The sequence below is a fragment of the Vitis riparia genome, chromosome 11 (assembly GCF_004353265.1).
Source record: "Vitis riparia cultivar Riparia Gloire de Montpellier isolate 1030 chromosome 11, EGFV_Vit.rip_1.0, whole genome shotgun sequence".
Classification (NCBI taxonomy): Eukaryota; Viridiplantae; Streptophyta; class Magnoliopsida; order Vitales; family Vitaceae; genus Vitis; species Vitis riparia.
This window is the reverse complement of record NC_048441.1, coordinates 11,736,720-11,752,955: the sequence shown is the minus strand read 5'-3', so window position 1 is coordinate 11,752,955 and position 16,236 is coordinate 11,736,720. Positions and strand designations below refer to the sequence as shown.

Here is a 16,236-nt window from a genome sequence, read left to right as displayed (position 1 = left end):
TAGAGCTACGAAAGAAGCCCGAGGGGCTTCCATTGATAAGGATCGAGAAGGAAGCCGTGGAGCAGCACCATTTTATCCAATTAATCCATCTGTGTCCAAATCCCATCTTGGACATCACCTCCATAAGAAAGTTCCAATTGACATCGTCAAAAGCCTTCTCAATGTCCATCTTGAGAAGGAGGCCCGGGATGTTGTCTTTCAATCTAGAATCAAGGGCTTCGTTAGCAATAAGAACAGCGTCCAAAATCTGCCTCCCATGGACGAAAGCATGCTGCGAATCAGAAATCACCTCCCCCATCACTGATTTCAGTCTATTGGCTAGGACTTTGGCAAGCAATTTGTACACACTCCCTACCAGGCTGATTGGTCTGAAATCTTTTAGATCTTCGGCCCCCTCCTTCTTAGGAATGAGCAAGAGGAACGTGGAGTTTAAGCTTCTTTGGAAGGTCCCATGGAGGTAGAACTCCCTAAAGAGGCCTAAAATCTCTGGTTTAACAACGTCCCAACAGAATAACCAGAAGGCCATTGTGAAGCCGTCCGGACCTGGGGCTTTGTCTCCACAGAAACTGCTCAAGGCTGCGAATATTTCTTCCTCAGAAAACATAACTTCTAGGCTGCTGGCCAAGCCTTCTCCCAACTCCTTGAAGTTAAGGCCATTTATACTAGGCCTCCAATCCCCAGGATCATAGAGAAGGGTTTGGTAGGCACTGCAAACACCTTCTTTTATCTCTGCCAAGGATGAGAGATTCACCCCGTTTACCTTAATTTTGGATAGGAAATTCCTCCTTGCCCTAGCATTGGCCATTTTGTGGAAATACTTGGTATTTTTATCACCCTCTCTTAACCAGATTTCCCTTGACTTCTGTCTCCAAGAAGTTTCTTCTAGAAGGGCCCATTTCTTATATTCCTCAAGATCCAGCTTCTGAGCCTCTAGATCTTCAGGAGAGAGAGCGTTCTCATTCTCCTTGGCCTCCCACCGTTGCAAGCGTGAGAAGGCCTCTGCTCTGTTGAAAGAGACGTTGCCTACCACCTCCTTGTTCCATTTTTTCAGGTCCTTCTTAAGAGCTTTGAGCTTCTCAGCGATGCAGTGGCTGCTATAGCCTTCAACCGAATATCCATTCCACCAGCTTCTTACTAGGTCTTTGAATCCATCAATTTTCAGCCACATATTTTCAAAGCGGAAGGGGCTTTTGCCTGAAGAGAAACCCCCAGCTTCTAGAATGATGGGGCTGTGGTCAGAGACCAGGCGAGGGAGAGCAGATTGTGAGATGGCAGAGAAGTGGTCCTCCCATTGGTCAGAGATTAAAAAACGGTCCAATCTAGAGGCAGCTTGAGAGTTCAAGCCCCCTATCCAAGTGAAAGGACCTCCAGCCAGTGGGATATCCCTCAGCCCCAGCTCCCCTATCACCTCTGAAAATCTCCTCATATCGGCTGTGAGTCTAGGGGCATTTCTTCTTTCCTCTGGATATCTAACAGCATTAAAATCCCCTCCTATGCACCAAGGGTCTTCCCAGAGGCCACGGATGGCTCCAAGCTCTTCCCAAAAGTCTTCCTTTTCGTTACCTATCACTGGCCCGTACACTCCAGAGAAAATCCAAGAGAATCCGTCACTGCAGTTTCTAAAACGAACAGAGATGGAGTACCCCCCACTTTCTACCTCCAAATTCTCCAAAACTCTGTTATCCCATAAGAGAAGGATTCCACCTGCCGTGCCCCTTGCGTCCACTGAAGCCCAATTAAGAAATCTTCCTACTCCCACACTTTTCACCAATTGCATAGAAACATCTTTCACCTTTGTCTCCAATAGACAAACCAAATCAGCCTTCTGATTCCTCACCACTCCCTTGATCAGTTTTCTTTTATCACCATCATTAAGCCCTCGGACGTTCCAGCAAAGAATTTTAATTCTCATTAATCAACTGGAATCAAATCCCAGGAGCTCTGACCAGATCGTTTGGATATCCCTGATGTCCCCTTATAACTAACAGAGCATTCCAATCTTTTTAACTCTCGTTCAAATCGGGTGGAACAGGATTTTTTCTTCTTCCTTCTCTTGCCGAGAGAGTTACTTCCAGTCCTCAGCTTCAATTTCGAAAGCAACTCCAAAATTTCGACTTCATGCCCTTCAATAGGCATTCCCAAGACTTTACTAAAAAGTAATAATTTGGAGAGCTCCTCTTCTAACCATCCTTCTTCACACGGGGGGTAATCCATCGAGTCTCTCTGCTTTGCCATGCTTTTTCCCAGATCAGAGGTCGGGGCTTTTGTCAAAAACACTGTCGACCCATCTCTGAGCATGATGGACAGGGGGTTCGGTGCCTCATCTACGTCCCTTGCCATTGGAATTAAAGGACTAGAGCCAGGTTCCTTTCCCCTCTCAAGCCCCATGTCCCAGAAAGGAGAAGAAGAAGAGGAAGAGTCTCCTCTCAAGGAGATCGGGGGAAGAGAAGGCATACCTTTTTTATTACGAGCTTCGACGGGGGGGGGGGAAGCTCCTTCACAAATGTCAGCACTTCCACACGGTGTGACGCTTCCAACTGGGTCGACTTACGAGCTTTGACGGGAAGGGAAAGCTCAAACGCATGCGTCGGCGAGTCCACAGGGGATGACGCTTCCAACTGGGGGGTTTTGCTAGCTTCGACGAGAATGGATGTCGTCGGCGCATCCAAAAGGGGCGACGCAACCTTCTGGGGAGTCCTTGAGGAGGAAGGAGTCGCGGAGGGGGTTCCACTTCGACGTAGCGAGCAGCTAGGGCTTTCTTGCCCTAAGGCTTTGGAAGGGGTTGGGCCGAGGGGTTTAAGAGAAGAATCCAAAGAGCTTGGGATCTGGGCCTTCCCTAGCCCAGGCCCAAAGGGCCTTCCACATGCCAGGCTCGAATGGGCCAAGGCATCCAGAGACTGGCCAGTTTCCTCAACACGGGCTTGGGAAAGGGGATGTTGGCCCGTCTCTAAAGCGCGGGCAGGAGACGAGGGAGCAGCTGCACCCGTCATGTCTGCAGTAGGTGCTCCAGTCCCCAGGAACGGCGAAGGCAGCTTTTCAGGTTGCAGAATGACTGAGGAAGGGGGCTGGGGGTCCACGCACCCCATAGCGCGTGAAGGGGCCACCACTTCATCCCCAACCATCCAAGCACCGAACCTGCAGGCGGGGATCACAGAGGAAAGGCATGGCTCTTCTTCCCACCATAGTTGCAGAGCATAACAGGAGGCGCCAGCGACTACCTGTAGCGAGCTTGGGTGTTGCCATCCTCTGGTTTCGACAAGGACTCTGGCCCACTTGAGGTTCCGACGCTCAGCTGTGTTTTCGTCCACAGCTACGAACCTCCCACAGGAGTCTCCGAACTGCTTGAAGAGGCTTCTTCCCCAGAGATGCAGAGGGAGTCCTAAAATTCTAACCCACACATGGCGCGCATCCTCTTTATCTCCCTCAAGACATCCCACAGATGGCTTCCATTTTTCTAAGCAAAAGCTTCTTCCTCTGAAACGTCTTGCCCCTGAACTATACACCCTTTCTGCTTCGTCCTCAAATTCAAACTCCAGAAGCATGATATTTTCTCTCACGTTTGAAAGCCAGAGGTTACCTTCCAAGAACCATGAGTTCTTTGCCCATGATCCGAAAGAAACAAGGTCAGGAAGACGATCAGCGTCCCCCACCCAAGAGCCCACAAGACACCTGCCCAGCAGCTCCTCATTCCTATCCAAAGTTTCTTTCTCGATTTCTAGCCAGACGGCATCGTGAGGCACTGGGCAGTCCCGAAGAGGGTATGAGCCTCTGCCTCCGCTACTGCTGGGAGAGACTTGGGAAGGTACTTGTTTATCCAGCAAAACACCTCTCCATTGGAGGGGGGTAACTCCCACACTTCTCAGTTTGCTAGCAAGCATTTTCCAGCCTCCAACAAGCCCCCTTCCTTCAGGGAAAGCCAAGGAAAATCTTTTGTTCTCCGCATCTCTTACAACGCAGAACAAAAATCTTCCTGCTCTATTGCATCTGAGTTCCATACTGTAAACTCTATCACCTTCTGACCAAAACTTTCTGAAAGGGGTTCTTTCCTTTAGCCCACAACATGATTCAACCCCTTCTAGCAGCAGAGATAATCCTTTTCCTCCAAATCTGATCCATGAAGAGAACTTAGGGCCTCTCTCACAGATCTTTCCACGCACTTTTCCTTTGTGGTCATCTATGGTAATCTCAAAAGTCTTCAAATCAATGCCAAACCAGCACTTACCACCAGGGGAAGTAACCGGCATTTTTACCGGCAGAACTTCTCAGTTCTCATCCAAAAACATTGCCTCAAAGAGAGAGAGATTCAAAAACTCCCCAACCTATTATGACAGGTTTCTGAATTCAAAATAAAACCGAGTGGGACTCAAGTTGCAATCACCTCAACCCAAACCTATCTACCTACCATCCCTAGATCCCCTACCCAGTTGGATTTGGGTTGTCAAGTATGATTAAGAGTTTGGATAATGATATTTAAATCTCTGACAAAAAAAATAAATTTAAACCCCTACTTTTTATGGGTAAACTCGACTAAATGCGTTCAACAGAGTGTTCCATAAAAATGAATGTCATCCTTATACATTTGATTTTCTAGGTACCTGATATCATTTGATATATTTTCCCATTTAGTGAAATCTATTTAAAAACTTAAATTTACCTAGCAGCACACATAATAAAGAAGATTCCAGATACAGAAATTAAAAAAAATTAAAAACATGGAATACATAAGGCATTACCAAAGCAATGGTCCCAAACCCTAAAGTAGAAACAAGGAGTTAGACTCATCTAGAACAGGTATATGTGCAATTAAAATACAGAATTATGTTAAAACTGTAGAAGTTGTCAGTGCCTTTGGTAGGCTATAGAAAACCCTAATGGAATAGATAAAAATATAACATGCCTATAGGACCAGAAAGAGTATCAAAACTAAGTAAAATCAGAGGTAACAAAATTAAATTATTAATGATAGAGAAGTTATAAAAACAATAAGAAAGATGCATACCACACATTCATTAGAAACATTAGCATCATTCTGCTTTATAGCATCAGATGTCTCCTGGCATATGGAAGCAACAATTTCATAGTAATTGTCCAAGGGAAAACCCATGAATTCTACTGCTTGCATCATGTAGGGTCTAAGTTTCAAGGCACAATTTTGAATTACTTTCTTCCCCAGCTTCCGTGCAATAAGCAAAACATCCTGGAGATAACGAAAATATCATTAAGAGCAAACAAAAGATAGATGATCCAAACAAAATGTAAAAAGATGCTTGAATAATGAAGTACCTGATTTCCAACCCTTAAACTATCCAAGAGGGGTGCAAGAAGCTCTGGTGAAACCTCTTCACTTTCTTCTAAGACCAAGGTCATAATGGTCTCCATCGATGAATAGACATCATCTGAGTGGGTTTCCCTGAAGGTTATAAATGACCAATCTATAAATTGAAACACATACAACAAAACTTAACAGGCAAACCTAATCAATAATAAAGAAGGAAAATAAAAATAAATGGAAGGAATATTAAAGAACTGCATATCTATTTTTTTTATCACTGTACTGAACAAGCAAATACCATTATAACTTGGGACAATTATAAAACACAGCTAATCCAAAGGCAAAGAACCTAAAACAGGGGAAAGATTATCAACATTCAACCACATCAAAAGTTACACAGGCATCAAAAGTATTGGGCTAAATTACATTAGAAAGGGAAAAAGAATGCAATTGCTTCTCCAGGTTGCTATTCAAGCAACATTTCAAAAGTAACTTGTGAGAACCGGTCATACACATCATGATCTTATCTCCTTGGCTAACAATGGACTTAAAACAGTAACTAAGTTATTGCATCCTCAAGCTTGACCTTTTATTTCTTTCTTTTTTCTTCTTCCCCAACTCAGTTACCCACTATTTTAGATACTAATATTCAGTCAACTCACTAGAAATACATAGAAATAAAATATACTTTAAAGCTCCTTGAAAAAGGAATCCAGAAGGATAACGCATGTGTTGAGCCAATAATGAAGAGCTGAATAAACTTGAAGCTTCCAAACACAGATTCTGAAATTCCATAACATACAGAGAAGAAAACAAAACAAAAGCAGTAAAATGAATCACCAAGATTTCAAACTTTTCACACTATTTTCAGTCCCTATAGTGAATAAAAATTCTTCCAAGAGTCAGAACCAAAATATGCCAATATTTCAAATCAGCAGTATCATTTGTTTAGAAAAACCAATATTATAATGAAGAAAGTGCCTCAATAGAGATTGTTCACCTTAACAAATTAACCAAAGGATCCCATAGCAAGGAGCATTAAAATGCATATGCGAACGACAACCATAAATTTTAATTAAAAAAAAATATATCTGCAGTGCAGTTATCTTCCTAGGTTAGACATATTTTTGGGAAAAACACATCAACATCATGAAATCCTGAATAGATGAACATCCATAAGAGACAGGATCTTTTTCATAGGCATCTATAAGAGAATAAGGTTACACTGATCAAAATGCCCATCGCAATGTACCAGGAGATTTCTTTTCTACCACACATAAAAAAACTGCCAAAAGAATAATAATAAGGATAATAATAATAAATAAAAGGGCAAGTGAACATGCGAGCACCATAGTTAAGTTCCCACCTTATAGTTCCCAAGAAATGTTTGAACATCTTTATAATCAGGGAATCACATTCAAGATCCAGCATGACAACGCATGATCTGACCTTTGCAACAGTTTCAAGGATTGAAACTCTCTTAGGATATGATCGACTGGAAGTATCAGACAAATTTTCGAATGTTGCTACAATCAACTCAAAAATTTCCTGTGAGTCAATCCAATAGAAAGAGAAGTATCTATTAATTTCTCAGTTCCTCTGGTTGCATGGGTGCATTTGCATGAACTTGAAGAAAAATTTAATGTGATGCATATTTTTGAGCCTCAAACATTTATAAAAATTTGGTACAGTTAGGTAATACCTTCATCTGGTCATCATCGTAAGGAGCATCTGGAGCTGTTATTCTAGTGATCTCACTGATGCAAGATGCAACAACAACTCTCACATCCACATCCAAATGATTCAACAGTTCTTTCACCACAAGTGCCTTCATTGCAGGGCATACTGCAGTTTGCATAGATTTTGATGGAGATTGCTCTACCTTTGCTAAAAAACTCTCAAGTTTCTAGAGAAGAGGAAAAAGAAGATCAAACAGCAGGAGGCAAAACAGAAGCAGATGAAAGCAGCTTATCAAACTAGTCAAGTGGATGAGCAACAAAGAGGCATTTTTTCAAAGAAAGTTAAGTTATTAAAAAGTTGAATACCAAGATAAAGGTTAAAAGACATTACAAGTTTTGATATCAACACTAGCATGAGTTGGGAATTACAAGTTTTCAAAACATTCCCAGCTGTTTAGAGAAGTCATACAAAGGATATTGTGGCACCAAATATGTAGACAGATTCTCAGAGTGAGGATCAATAAAATAATTGACATTGACAAGGTTGAGTTCCTAAAATATAATGTTATTGACAGTTTTGGTAATTTCCAAAACTATAGAGCTTGCCAGGCAGTATTGAGTCTTTACAATGAGTCTGCCTGATATTCTTTTTCATCACCTAGTTCCATTTTTACATGATAATTGTATCTCAAGAAAATTTTAATATATAAATATTACACTAATAAATATTTTTAGTTATCCAAAGAAACGATTGAAGACAAAAAAGAGCCACTTGAAAGAAGTTACAAGTTAGAAAGTCAAACCAAACGTGAAATGTTAACGTGAAATTTGAACCAAATAAAGACAAATCAAGCTTATATCCTAATTATTTCTTATCAATGGGACCCCAGCTGGCCTTTTTCATAGCTTAGGAGGGTGGTTGAGGCAAGGAAACCCTTTATCTCCTTATTTATTTGTTTTGGCTATGGAGGCTCTTAGCTTTCTTCTTAAGAGAGGTTTGGAGGGGGGGGGGGGGGGGGGGGGGGGTTTTATTGCAGGCCTTAAGGTGGGAGGGCAAAGGCCGTGAGAGAGTGGAGGTGTCTCACCTTTTGTTTGCAGACGATATATTGATTTTCTGTGAGGCCTGCAAGGACCAGCTATTGCATCTTCATTGGTTTTGACATGGTTTGAAGCAATTCTGAAACTTAAGATCAACCTAGAAAAAAATGAGTTAATCCTAGTAGAAAGGATTCTTATTACGAAGGAGTTTGTGGGCATTCTAGTGTGTAGGGTGGGGTCACTACCTTCCAAGCATCTTGGTCTTTCTTTGGGTGTTGTTTTTTAGTCAAATACAATTTGTGACTTGGTGGAAGAGAGGGTGCATGGAAGGCCTACAAGGTGGAAAAGGCAATACCTGTCCAATATGTGGTGTACGTGTGGGGAGTGGAGGGTGGCTGACTCTAATCAAAAGTACCTTGTCTAGCCTTCCCATTTATTTCATGCCCCTTTTTGTTATTCCAAAATTGCAAAAAATTCAAAGGAACTTTATGTGGGAAGGGGAATCTCTTGAAAATAAGCCTCACTTGGTGAATTAGATCAAAGTTTGTAAGCCAAAGTTTTTTTTATAGGCAAAGGCACATAAAAAGTATATTAATAAAAACAGGGCACCCAACGGCTAACCCAAAGCATACAGGAAGTATACAATAGGCATGTGAAAACAAAAGAAAGAGGGATACAAAAAACTCACATGCCCTCATCTATAGCCCAACCACTCAAAAAAGTTAATTAAAGAATTAGGTATTTCAGCTATATACAACTTAAACCAAGACCACAAATTACAAACAAAAGAATATTTCAACCTTTGGATCGAAAAATCATCATTTTCAAAAACAACCCTATTTCTTTCCTTCCAAACCGTCCAAAAAAGGCACAAAGGGGCTGCTCTCCAAACCTTTACATGCTTCTTGCCCACAAACGCACCATATCACCCAAGAAGGATCTCCTTCCCTGACGATGGAAGAACCCACATCACACCAAAAAGGTTAAATAACAACTCCCATAATACCCTAGCCTTGGTGCAATGAATTAGAAGGTGATCAACAGTCTCTTCAGCAGCGCCACAAAGGTAACATCTAATCGGAAGAGACCAGCCCCTCTTTTTTAGCTGGTCCGTTGTTAGAGCTTTACCCCAAGTGGCTTCCCAAGCAAAAAAAACTGACCTTAGTAGAAACACAACTCTTTGTGTTGAACAAGACTTTCTTAGGCAAGCAGAGTGACAACTTCATATCAAAAGGGGAGCCCTTGTGGAAGCAAGTAATCATTGGTAAATTTGAGGTGGAAGAAGGGGGTTGGTGATCATTAGAGGTAAGGGAGGGTTACAACATAGGGTTATGGAAGGCTTTAAGGAGAGGATGAGATCCTTTAAAAAGTAAGATTTCTTTCATTGTGGGCAATTAAAGAAGGGTCATATTTTGGAAGGACATTTGGTGCAAGAACCACCCTTTAAGGGGCCTTTTTCCCATCTTTGTTTGCTATAGTCACCTTAAAGGATGCTTAGGTTTGTGATGCCTAAAAGCAAGTTGAAAATGGGGGGCATTGGAACCCTCGTTTCTTAAGGAAATTCCAGGATTAGGAGTTGGATTGTATTGAAGCTCTCTTTTTTGTGTTTATAAGGATGACGAGGTAGTGTGGAAGGGAGGCAAGCTTTTAGTTCAATCTTTCTATTATGGAGATGGTTTAGAGGCATTTAGAATCTTTCCCCACGATGCTTATTTGGAATTCTTTGGTACCAACAAAAGTGTGGTTTTTGTTTGGAAAACAACTTAGAAAGAGATTCTAACTATGAACAACATGAAGAGGAGAGGTTAAACATTGGTGAATAGATGTTTTATGTGCAAAGGTAAGGAGAAATCTTGTGATCACATCCTTCTTCATGGCTCTAAGGCAATTTTGTTGTTGCAATTGATCTTCTCCATGTTTGGAGTGGTTTAGGTGTTGCATTCCTCAGTGAAAGCAATGCTTCTAAGTTGGCACGATTGTTTCGTTGGAATCGCTCCTCTTTGTTTGTTCTGAACCATTTAGAAAGAGAGAAATAAAAGGGTTTTTGAAACTATTAAGCTATCAAATCAAGAGCTAAAGTTCTCTTTTTTGTATAACTTTTTAGAATTGACCAAAGGAGTCTAGGGGTTAAGTACTTGTCTATTATTGATTTTATCAATTGGTTAGGCTATTGGAAAGGGGAGGGTCTACTTCTTTTTATGCTTCAAAGCGCACTTGTATACTTCTTGTGTACCTCATGTAGCCTTTTTTGGCACTTTAATCTATTGAAATTTTGCTTATCAAAAAAATGAAGAAAAAATTCAAGCTTATATCCATCTCAACAAGAAAGAAGTTTGAAATTCAAAGAGCACTCAAAAATCAACAACAAACTTTTTTTTTTTTTTTTGATAGGCAAAAGCACAAAGATATATTAGAAAAAGGGAGCTTGAAAGGCAACCCAGAGCATACAGGGAGTATACAAGAGATACCTAATACAAGCAACAAAAACACAAGCACTCACCGGCCCTCAACAAGAACCCAACCAATCCACAAAGGAAAACAAAGATAAAGGGCCTACACCTATAGAAGAATTAGCCCAGGATAAGAGATTACAAACAAATGAGTTTTTCAATCTTTGAGTCGACAAAGCCTCGTTATCGAAGACTATCCTATTTCTTTCCTTCCAAATTGTCCAAAATAAACAGAGAGGAGCTGCCCGCCAAACCTTTCTATGATTGTTGTCCTTGAAAGAGACATACCAACTTAATCAAATGTCTCTCACCGAAAACGGCAGCACCCAATTGACCCCAAAAAGAGAAAGCAAAAGGTCCCACAAAATCTTCGTCTTAGAACAGTGAACAAGAATATGGTTTATCGTTTCCTCTTCAACGCAACACAAGCAACATCTATTGGCTAAGATCCAGCCCCTCCTCTTAAGCTGATCTTGAGTAAGGACCTTCTCCCAAGAAGCTTCCCAAGCAAAAAAACTCACCTTTGAAGGAACATACGGACTCCAAATAATATTACCCGGAAACGAGACTGCACCGCTATGATCAAGGGACTTGTAAAGAGATTTTACAGTGAAAATCTCGTTTTTCGTCCCTCTCCACTACATCCTATCCTCCCCATCAGCCTCCAACCTCTTCCCTTGAATGGCCGATAGGAGTCTCTCCACCTCCTCCACCTCCCAATCGTTGAATGGTCTAAGGAAAAGTGGAGACCACCCTCCCACTACCCCCATTGGATCCCAATAGTCCGCAACCCACGCATCTTTAGAACCCGCTAAATCAAACAAAGAGGGGAAAGCCTCACAAAGGGGGGTATTCCCGCACCAAATATCTTTCCAAAACCTCACCCTTTTACCATCCCCCACCGAGAAAGATACATTATTGTGCAAAAGCAACCCTTCCTTGCTGATTTCCTTCCAAAGCCCAACCCCATGGCCCTCCCTAGCCCCACAAGTGCTCCACCCTCCTCTTTCCACCCCATACTTCGTACTAATAATAAGCTTCCAATAAGAATCTCTTTCCACCGCATAACGCCAACTCCATTTGCACAAGAGGGCTCTATTAAGAATGGAGAGATTTCTAATCCCCAATCCACCCATCTTTTTGTGAGTACAAACAACAGCCCACTTAACAAGATGGGGCCTCTTCTCCAACGCTCCCCCTCCCCAAAGAAAATCCCTTTGAATTTTCTCAAGTCTTAGCTTAACCACTCTTGGCATGCGCAATATTGACATAAGGTAAGTTGGCATGCCCGCCAAAGTACTCCGGATGAGAGTGAGTCTTCCTCCCTTAGAAATGAATTGCCTCTTCCACAAGGCAAGTTTCTTCCTCATCCGCTCTTCCACTCCGTCCCAAACCTTCACAGACTTATGTGAAGCTCCCAGAGGGAGTCCCAAATAGGTGGAAGGGAGAGATCCCACCTTGCAGCCCAGTTCAGCTGCCAGTAACTCAGCATTCTCCACACAACCCACTGGCAAAATCTCACTTTTGTTCAAATTAATGCGCAGTCCGGAAGTGGCTTCAAACCACATTAATAACCAACTTAGAAAAGCCAATTGCTCTTGAGAGTCATCACAGAAGACCAAAGTATCGTCGGCAAACAGCAGGTGCGTAACTTGGATCCCGCCACCTTCCCTTCCCCCTATCCTGCAGCCTGAGAGAAAACCCCCTCTCACTGCTCTGTTGATGAGACTACTTAAGGCCTCTATTCCTAAGACGAAAAGGTAAGGAGAGAGAGGATCTCCTTGCCTTAACCCCCTGGAACTCCGGAAAAAACCGGAAGGAGAACCATTGACCAAAACCGAAAACGAGGCATTGCTTTAATGTTTTCATTTAGGATGAAACTTCTTTTATAGACACTCAATATGGGTATATCCATTAGTAAAAACGTATAAGATTTGTTCAAGTTCCCAAAAATGGAGAATGAAAGACATAAGTAATAACATCCTCTTTCCCTTTGACGGTAGCTCTTTCCCATACCCATAAGATAACCAACACCAACAATCCTCTCTTTTACTTGTCAATAAGTAAAAAAAGATAACCAACACCAACAAAGGCAAGATTCCATCTTAGACCTTTACTAAAATCCTCTAGATACTTTACCAGCTAGATTACACCTTGGCCAGAAAATAGATAATGCACAGTGCTTTGCTCATTGTAAATCCAATCAGATGGAACAAGGAGGGTCCTCTATAGACTACTACCCACTTTTATAACTTGTGGAGAAATATTTGTACAAACAAGAACCTTGCCCACAAATTGCTATTACTTTTTTTTTTTTTTTGATAAGTAAAATAAGGATGTATTAATTGATTTAAAAAATCATACAAAATGTATACAGAGCAATCAAAAAAATTCAAGGTGAAAAAACACAAAAACCAACAACTGCCCCCTACGAAGAGCCTAACCAGCCCACAAAATCTAACAGCGACATTGAGCCATCCCCAATGTACAATCTAACCCAATCCCAGTAAAGATACAAAAAAGAACTTTTAATTGTTTGATCCAATCTTTCACAATTCTCAAAGGCTTTCTTGTTTCTCTCCCTCCAAATGAACCAAAAAAGGCCTAAGGGAGTAGTCTTCCAAGCTTTTTTCCTTTTTTTCACCAACAAAAGAGCCACACTAAGGTGGTGTTTGTTTTTTTACTTAATTCAAAATAGAACCTTAATGCTTAATAGTGTTAAATATTAGGTTGTTTGTTTTTGTAGTATTTTATTTCTATTAAGTATTAAAAAGTAAAAAAAACCAATATGTTATTTTTTCTATTTAGAAAAAGCTACATATTTTGGCTTTATCTATTTAGTAAAAAGTTTATAATAAGTCATGAAAAAGTAGAAAAATAAATAACCTAAATTCTAAAACTAAATTGCTTTCAGCAAAAAGCCAAAAAAACAAACACCACCTAACTCAAGAACATCCGTCTCACTGAGGAATGCATAACCCACTGTACATCAAAGAGCAAAAATCAACTACCACAACATGTGAGCTTTCGAATGGCAAAGGAGAATATGATCTCCTGTCTCTTCTTCTACTTTGCACAAATAACATTTATTAGGCATCCTCTAACCCTTCCTTTTGAGCCTATCCTAAGTCAAAATTTTGCCCCAAGATACTTCCCAAGCAAAAAAAACTAACTGTTGCAAAAGCCTAAGAGTTCCAAACTACACTATAAAGGAAAGGCTCCACTCTCTTACTTGCCAAGGAGGAGTAAAAAGACTTACTTGAAAAGTCGTCATTCTTAGTCTCCAACCACACCACACTATCATCATTACCTAAAAAGATGGGATAATCATGCAGTCTCCCAAAAAAGACAGTAGCTTCCTTCAACTCCCAATCATTCAACTGTCTAAAGAACCTAGGGCCCCAACTACCACCATCCTAGACATCAACCACCCAAAAATCATTTGAAGAGGCTATAGAATAGATATTCAAGAACAAATCCCTCAGAGGTGTACCCCTACACCACTTATCCTTCCAAAACTTCACTCTGTCCCTGGAACCAACCTTAAAAACTTGTTTTGTAGCTGTATGGATAGACCCGGAATTAATGGACCCTTGGTGTAATCGTTAAACCTCTATGTGCCTTTCCCACATTTGTCTGCAATAGCGGAAATGCCATGGTGTAGGACTTCATAATGAAAAAAAAAAAAAGGAAGTCTGTTCCACCAATATTAAATTAAAAAAATAATAATAACAACACAGAGGATGAATTCATTTGAGCAATTCATAACATGATTTTATAGTTCTCAAGTGCAACCTTCCGAACAGATGTGGGGAAGCAGATAGGATCTAATTAGAGGAGTCTCATAGGCATTTTTTTAATCAGGATGGCAATAAGAAAAGTACAAGGAGAATTATCATGAAATTGTTAACATGGTAAGAATAGACACGTCCTTAGTTCCTGTAGGATATCACACGGGATAGCTCTGAATGGCAATGACAATGTATTTAGAAAAACCCCTAGTTGAGTTTCTAGGGATTTTTAAAGTTCAATTTAGCTAAAATTTTTGTGAGTTAGCTTTGGTTCAGACCCTAATGAATAGGTGTCACTTGCAGGATAGGTTCAGTTTTCAGCCTTAGACCTAAATTCACCTGGACTCAGCCATTTTAGCATTTGATAAATCTCACAAAGTTGTAAGAAACGGCGTTCAATCCATGCATGCTAAAACAATCACCAATATTCTTTAACTAAATTTATGCAGCAAAACAAGTATTTCAACATTTAAACATAAATACAAAGCAACAAGCCCCATCAAAAGATTCAAAACAAACAATAAATATAAATTCAACAAATCAGAGTTACTTCATAACCATATGTAAGGATCCTAAGAAGAAAATTCCATAATTCATAAAAGAATTAACTAAAGAAAGCAAAAATCAAACAAGCCGCGAAACCCTAGCCAAAGATCTCTGCAAACGAAGAAAAATATCTGCCCACCAGAGCAAAGATAATGTCTTACGTCAAGCAGACTAAGAAGTTCTTCCACACATGGTAAAGGCTTCAGTAGCTCTTCTCCTGCAGCCACGAGCTGTTCTTCCAGCTCCTTGTCCGTAACCGCCATCTTCTCCCTCCCTCCAGACCCCCTAAGCCTTGGCTCACCCCAGCAATAAAACCCTAGAAACGAATCAGAATCACAAGATACACTTACACCACTGCAAAACCAAATCCAACGGTTGTTTGGCTCCCGAGAAGCTGAAGGGAAAATGAAAAGGCAAAAGGAAACTTATAATTCATTTAAGGGTTTCAGGCGGGAAAAGGATTTCTAATTTCCGTACCAGTTAAACCAAATCCACCGCCTGTTTGGTTCCCGAGAAACCGAAATAAAAACTAAAAAAAAAAAAAAATCCTATTTCCACAAATTTCCTGTCTAGGGTTTTCAGATGCGAAAATGACGTTTAATTCCGTTTACCTGTTTTTTGGAAACGCGTTCATTTTAATGAAATTGTTGGGGCCGTAGCCATGAAATGAGAGACTGAGGCGTTTTTTTTAATTTTTTCTTCTCCTCTCTCGTTAGGGGACACGAATTGAGAATCTGAAGGATCTGTTCGGATTCCGGAAAACTTTTTGGAATATAGCTAAAGGTCTGTTTGGAATCCGCCACTGCCTGTTCCCTCGTGGCGCGTGACGCGTGGCTTCGACTGTTTTCACTTTTCACCTGGCCCCAACTGTTACTAGCCCCCGAGTCGTTTCGCCTTTTTCCTGGTATTCCAAATATACCCCTCCATAAATTTTACTGACATCGAAAATGAATTAATTTTCCTATGGTATCAAGGAACAAAATTGTACTGGTGGAGAGATCATATTAAAAGGTGAAAGCAACTTCACACTATTGCTCTTAACGTCTATTGATGGTTTACAAAATTTGTTGTTATAATGGTCTATATCCAATCGTATAAATATTGTTCGTTTTATATCTAAAAGGGTCATTTCCTTATCTAACGTAAGAACTCCTTTGGATCGAAAATGAATAATATCTGCACAATTAGATGAATTGTTATAAATGACATCAAAATCGATCATCCGAATCCTTAAAGCCCAAAAGAATCTTTCGTCGAATTTGAGGGAAAGTTTTTGGGTTATATATATATAATATCTTTTTAATCATATAAATATATTTTAAAATCATGAAAATCATTTTGAACACGATTGCTCAATAACTCAATCTTATTTCAAAATTGGCTCAAAAATAATTTAAATATAATTTTTTTCATATAAATAGAATTTTGAAAATTTTAAATTACCATCATCTTCTTCATCT

General features: G+C 40.4%; 1 protein-coding gene across 5 annotated transcripts in view; it reads right to left on the bottom strand.

Moving 5' to 3' along the window:
* LOC117925173 (nucleolar and coiled-body phosphoprotein 1-like) overlaps nucleotides 1-15,501 on the bottom strand; it is a 30,347-nt gene extending 14,846 nt beyond the window's left edge. For 2 of the 5 annotated variants that reach the window (XR_004652958.1, XM_034844084.1), the window contains exons 1-6: nucleotides 15,388-15,501; nucleotides 14,938-15,130; nucleotides 6,975-7,178; nucleotides 6,639-6,820; nucleotides 5,284-5,410; nucleotides 5,000-5,197 (exon numbers count right to left, since the gene is read on the bottom strand). Coding sequence is in view for 4 of the 5 variants with exons in the window: in XM_034844084.1 (XP_034699975.1) it covers nucleotides 5,000-5,197; nucleotides 5,284-5,410; nucleotides 6,639-6,820; nucleotides 6,975-7,178; nucleotides 14,938-15,130; nucleotides 15,388-15,410 (927 nt within the window). In the remaining variant the exon portion in view is untranslated. Of the gene's footprint in view, nucleotides 1-4,999; nucleotides 5,198-5,283; nucleotides 5,411-6,638; nucleotides 6,821-6,974; nucleotides 7,179-14,937; nucleotides 15,171-15,253; nucleotides 15,342-15,387 lie in introns of those variants that run through there. The other 3 variants (XM_034844085.1, XM_034844086.1, XM_034844087.1) reach the window with 3 other exon arrangements.
* Between the last annotated feature and the right edge of the window lie 735 nt (nucleotides 15,502-16,236).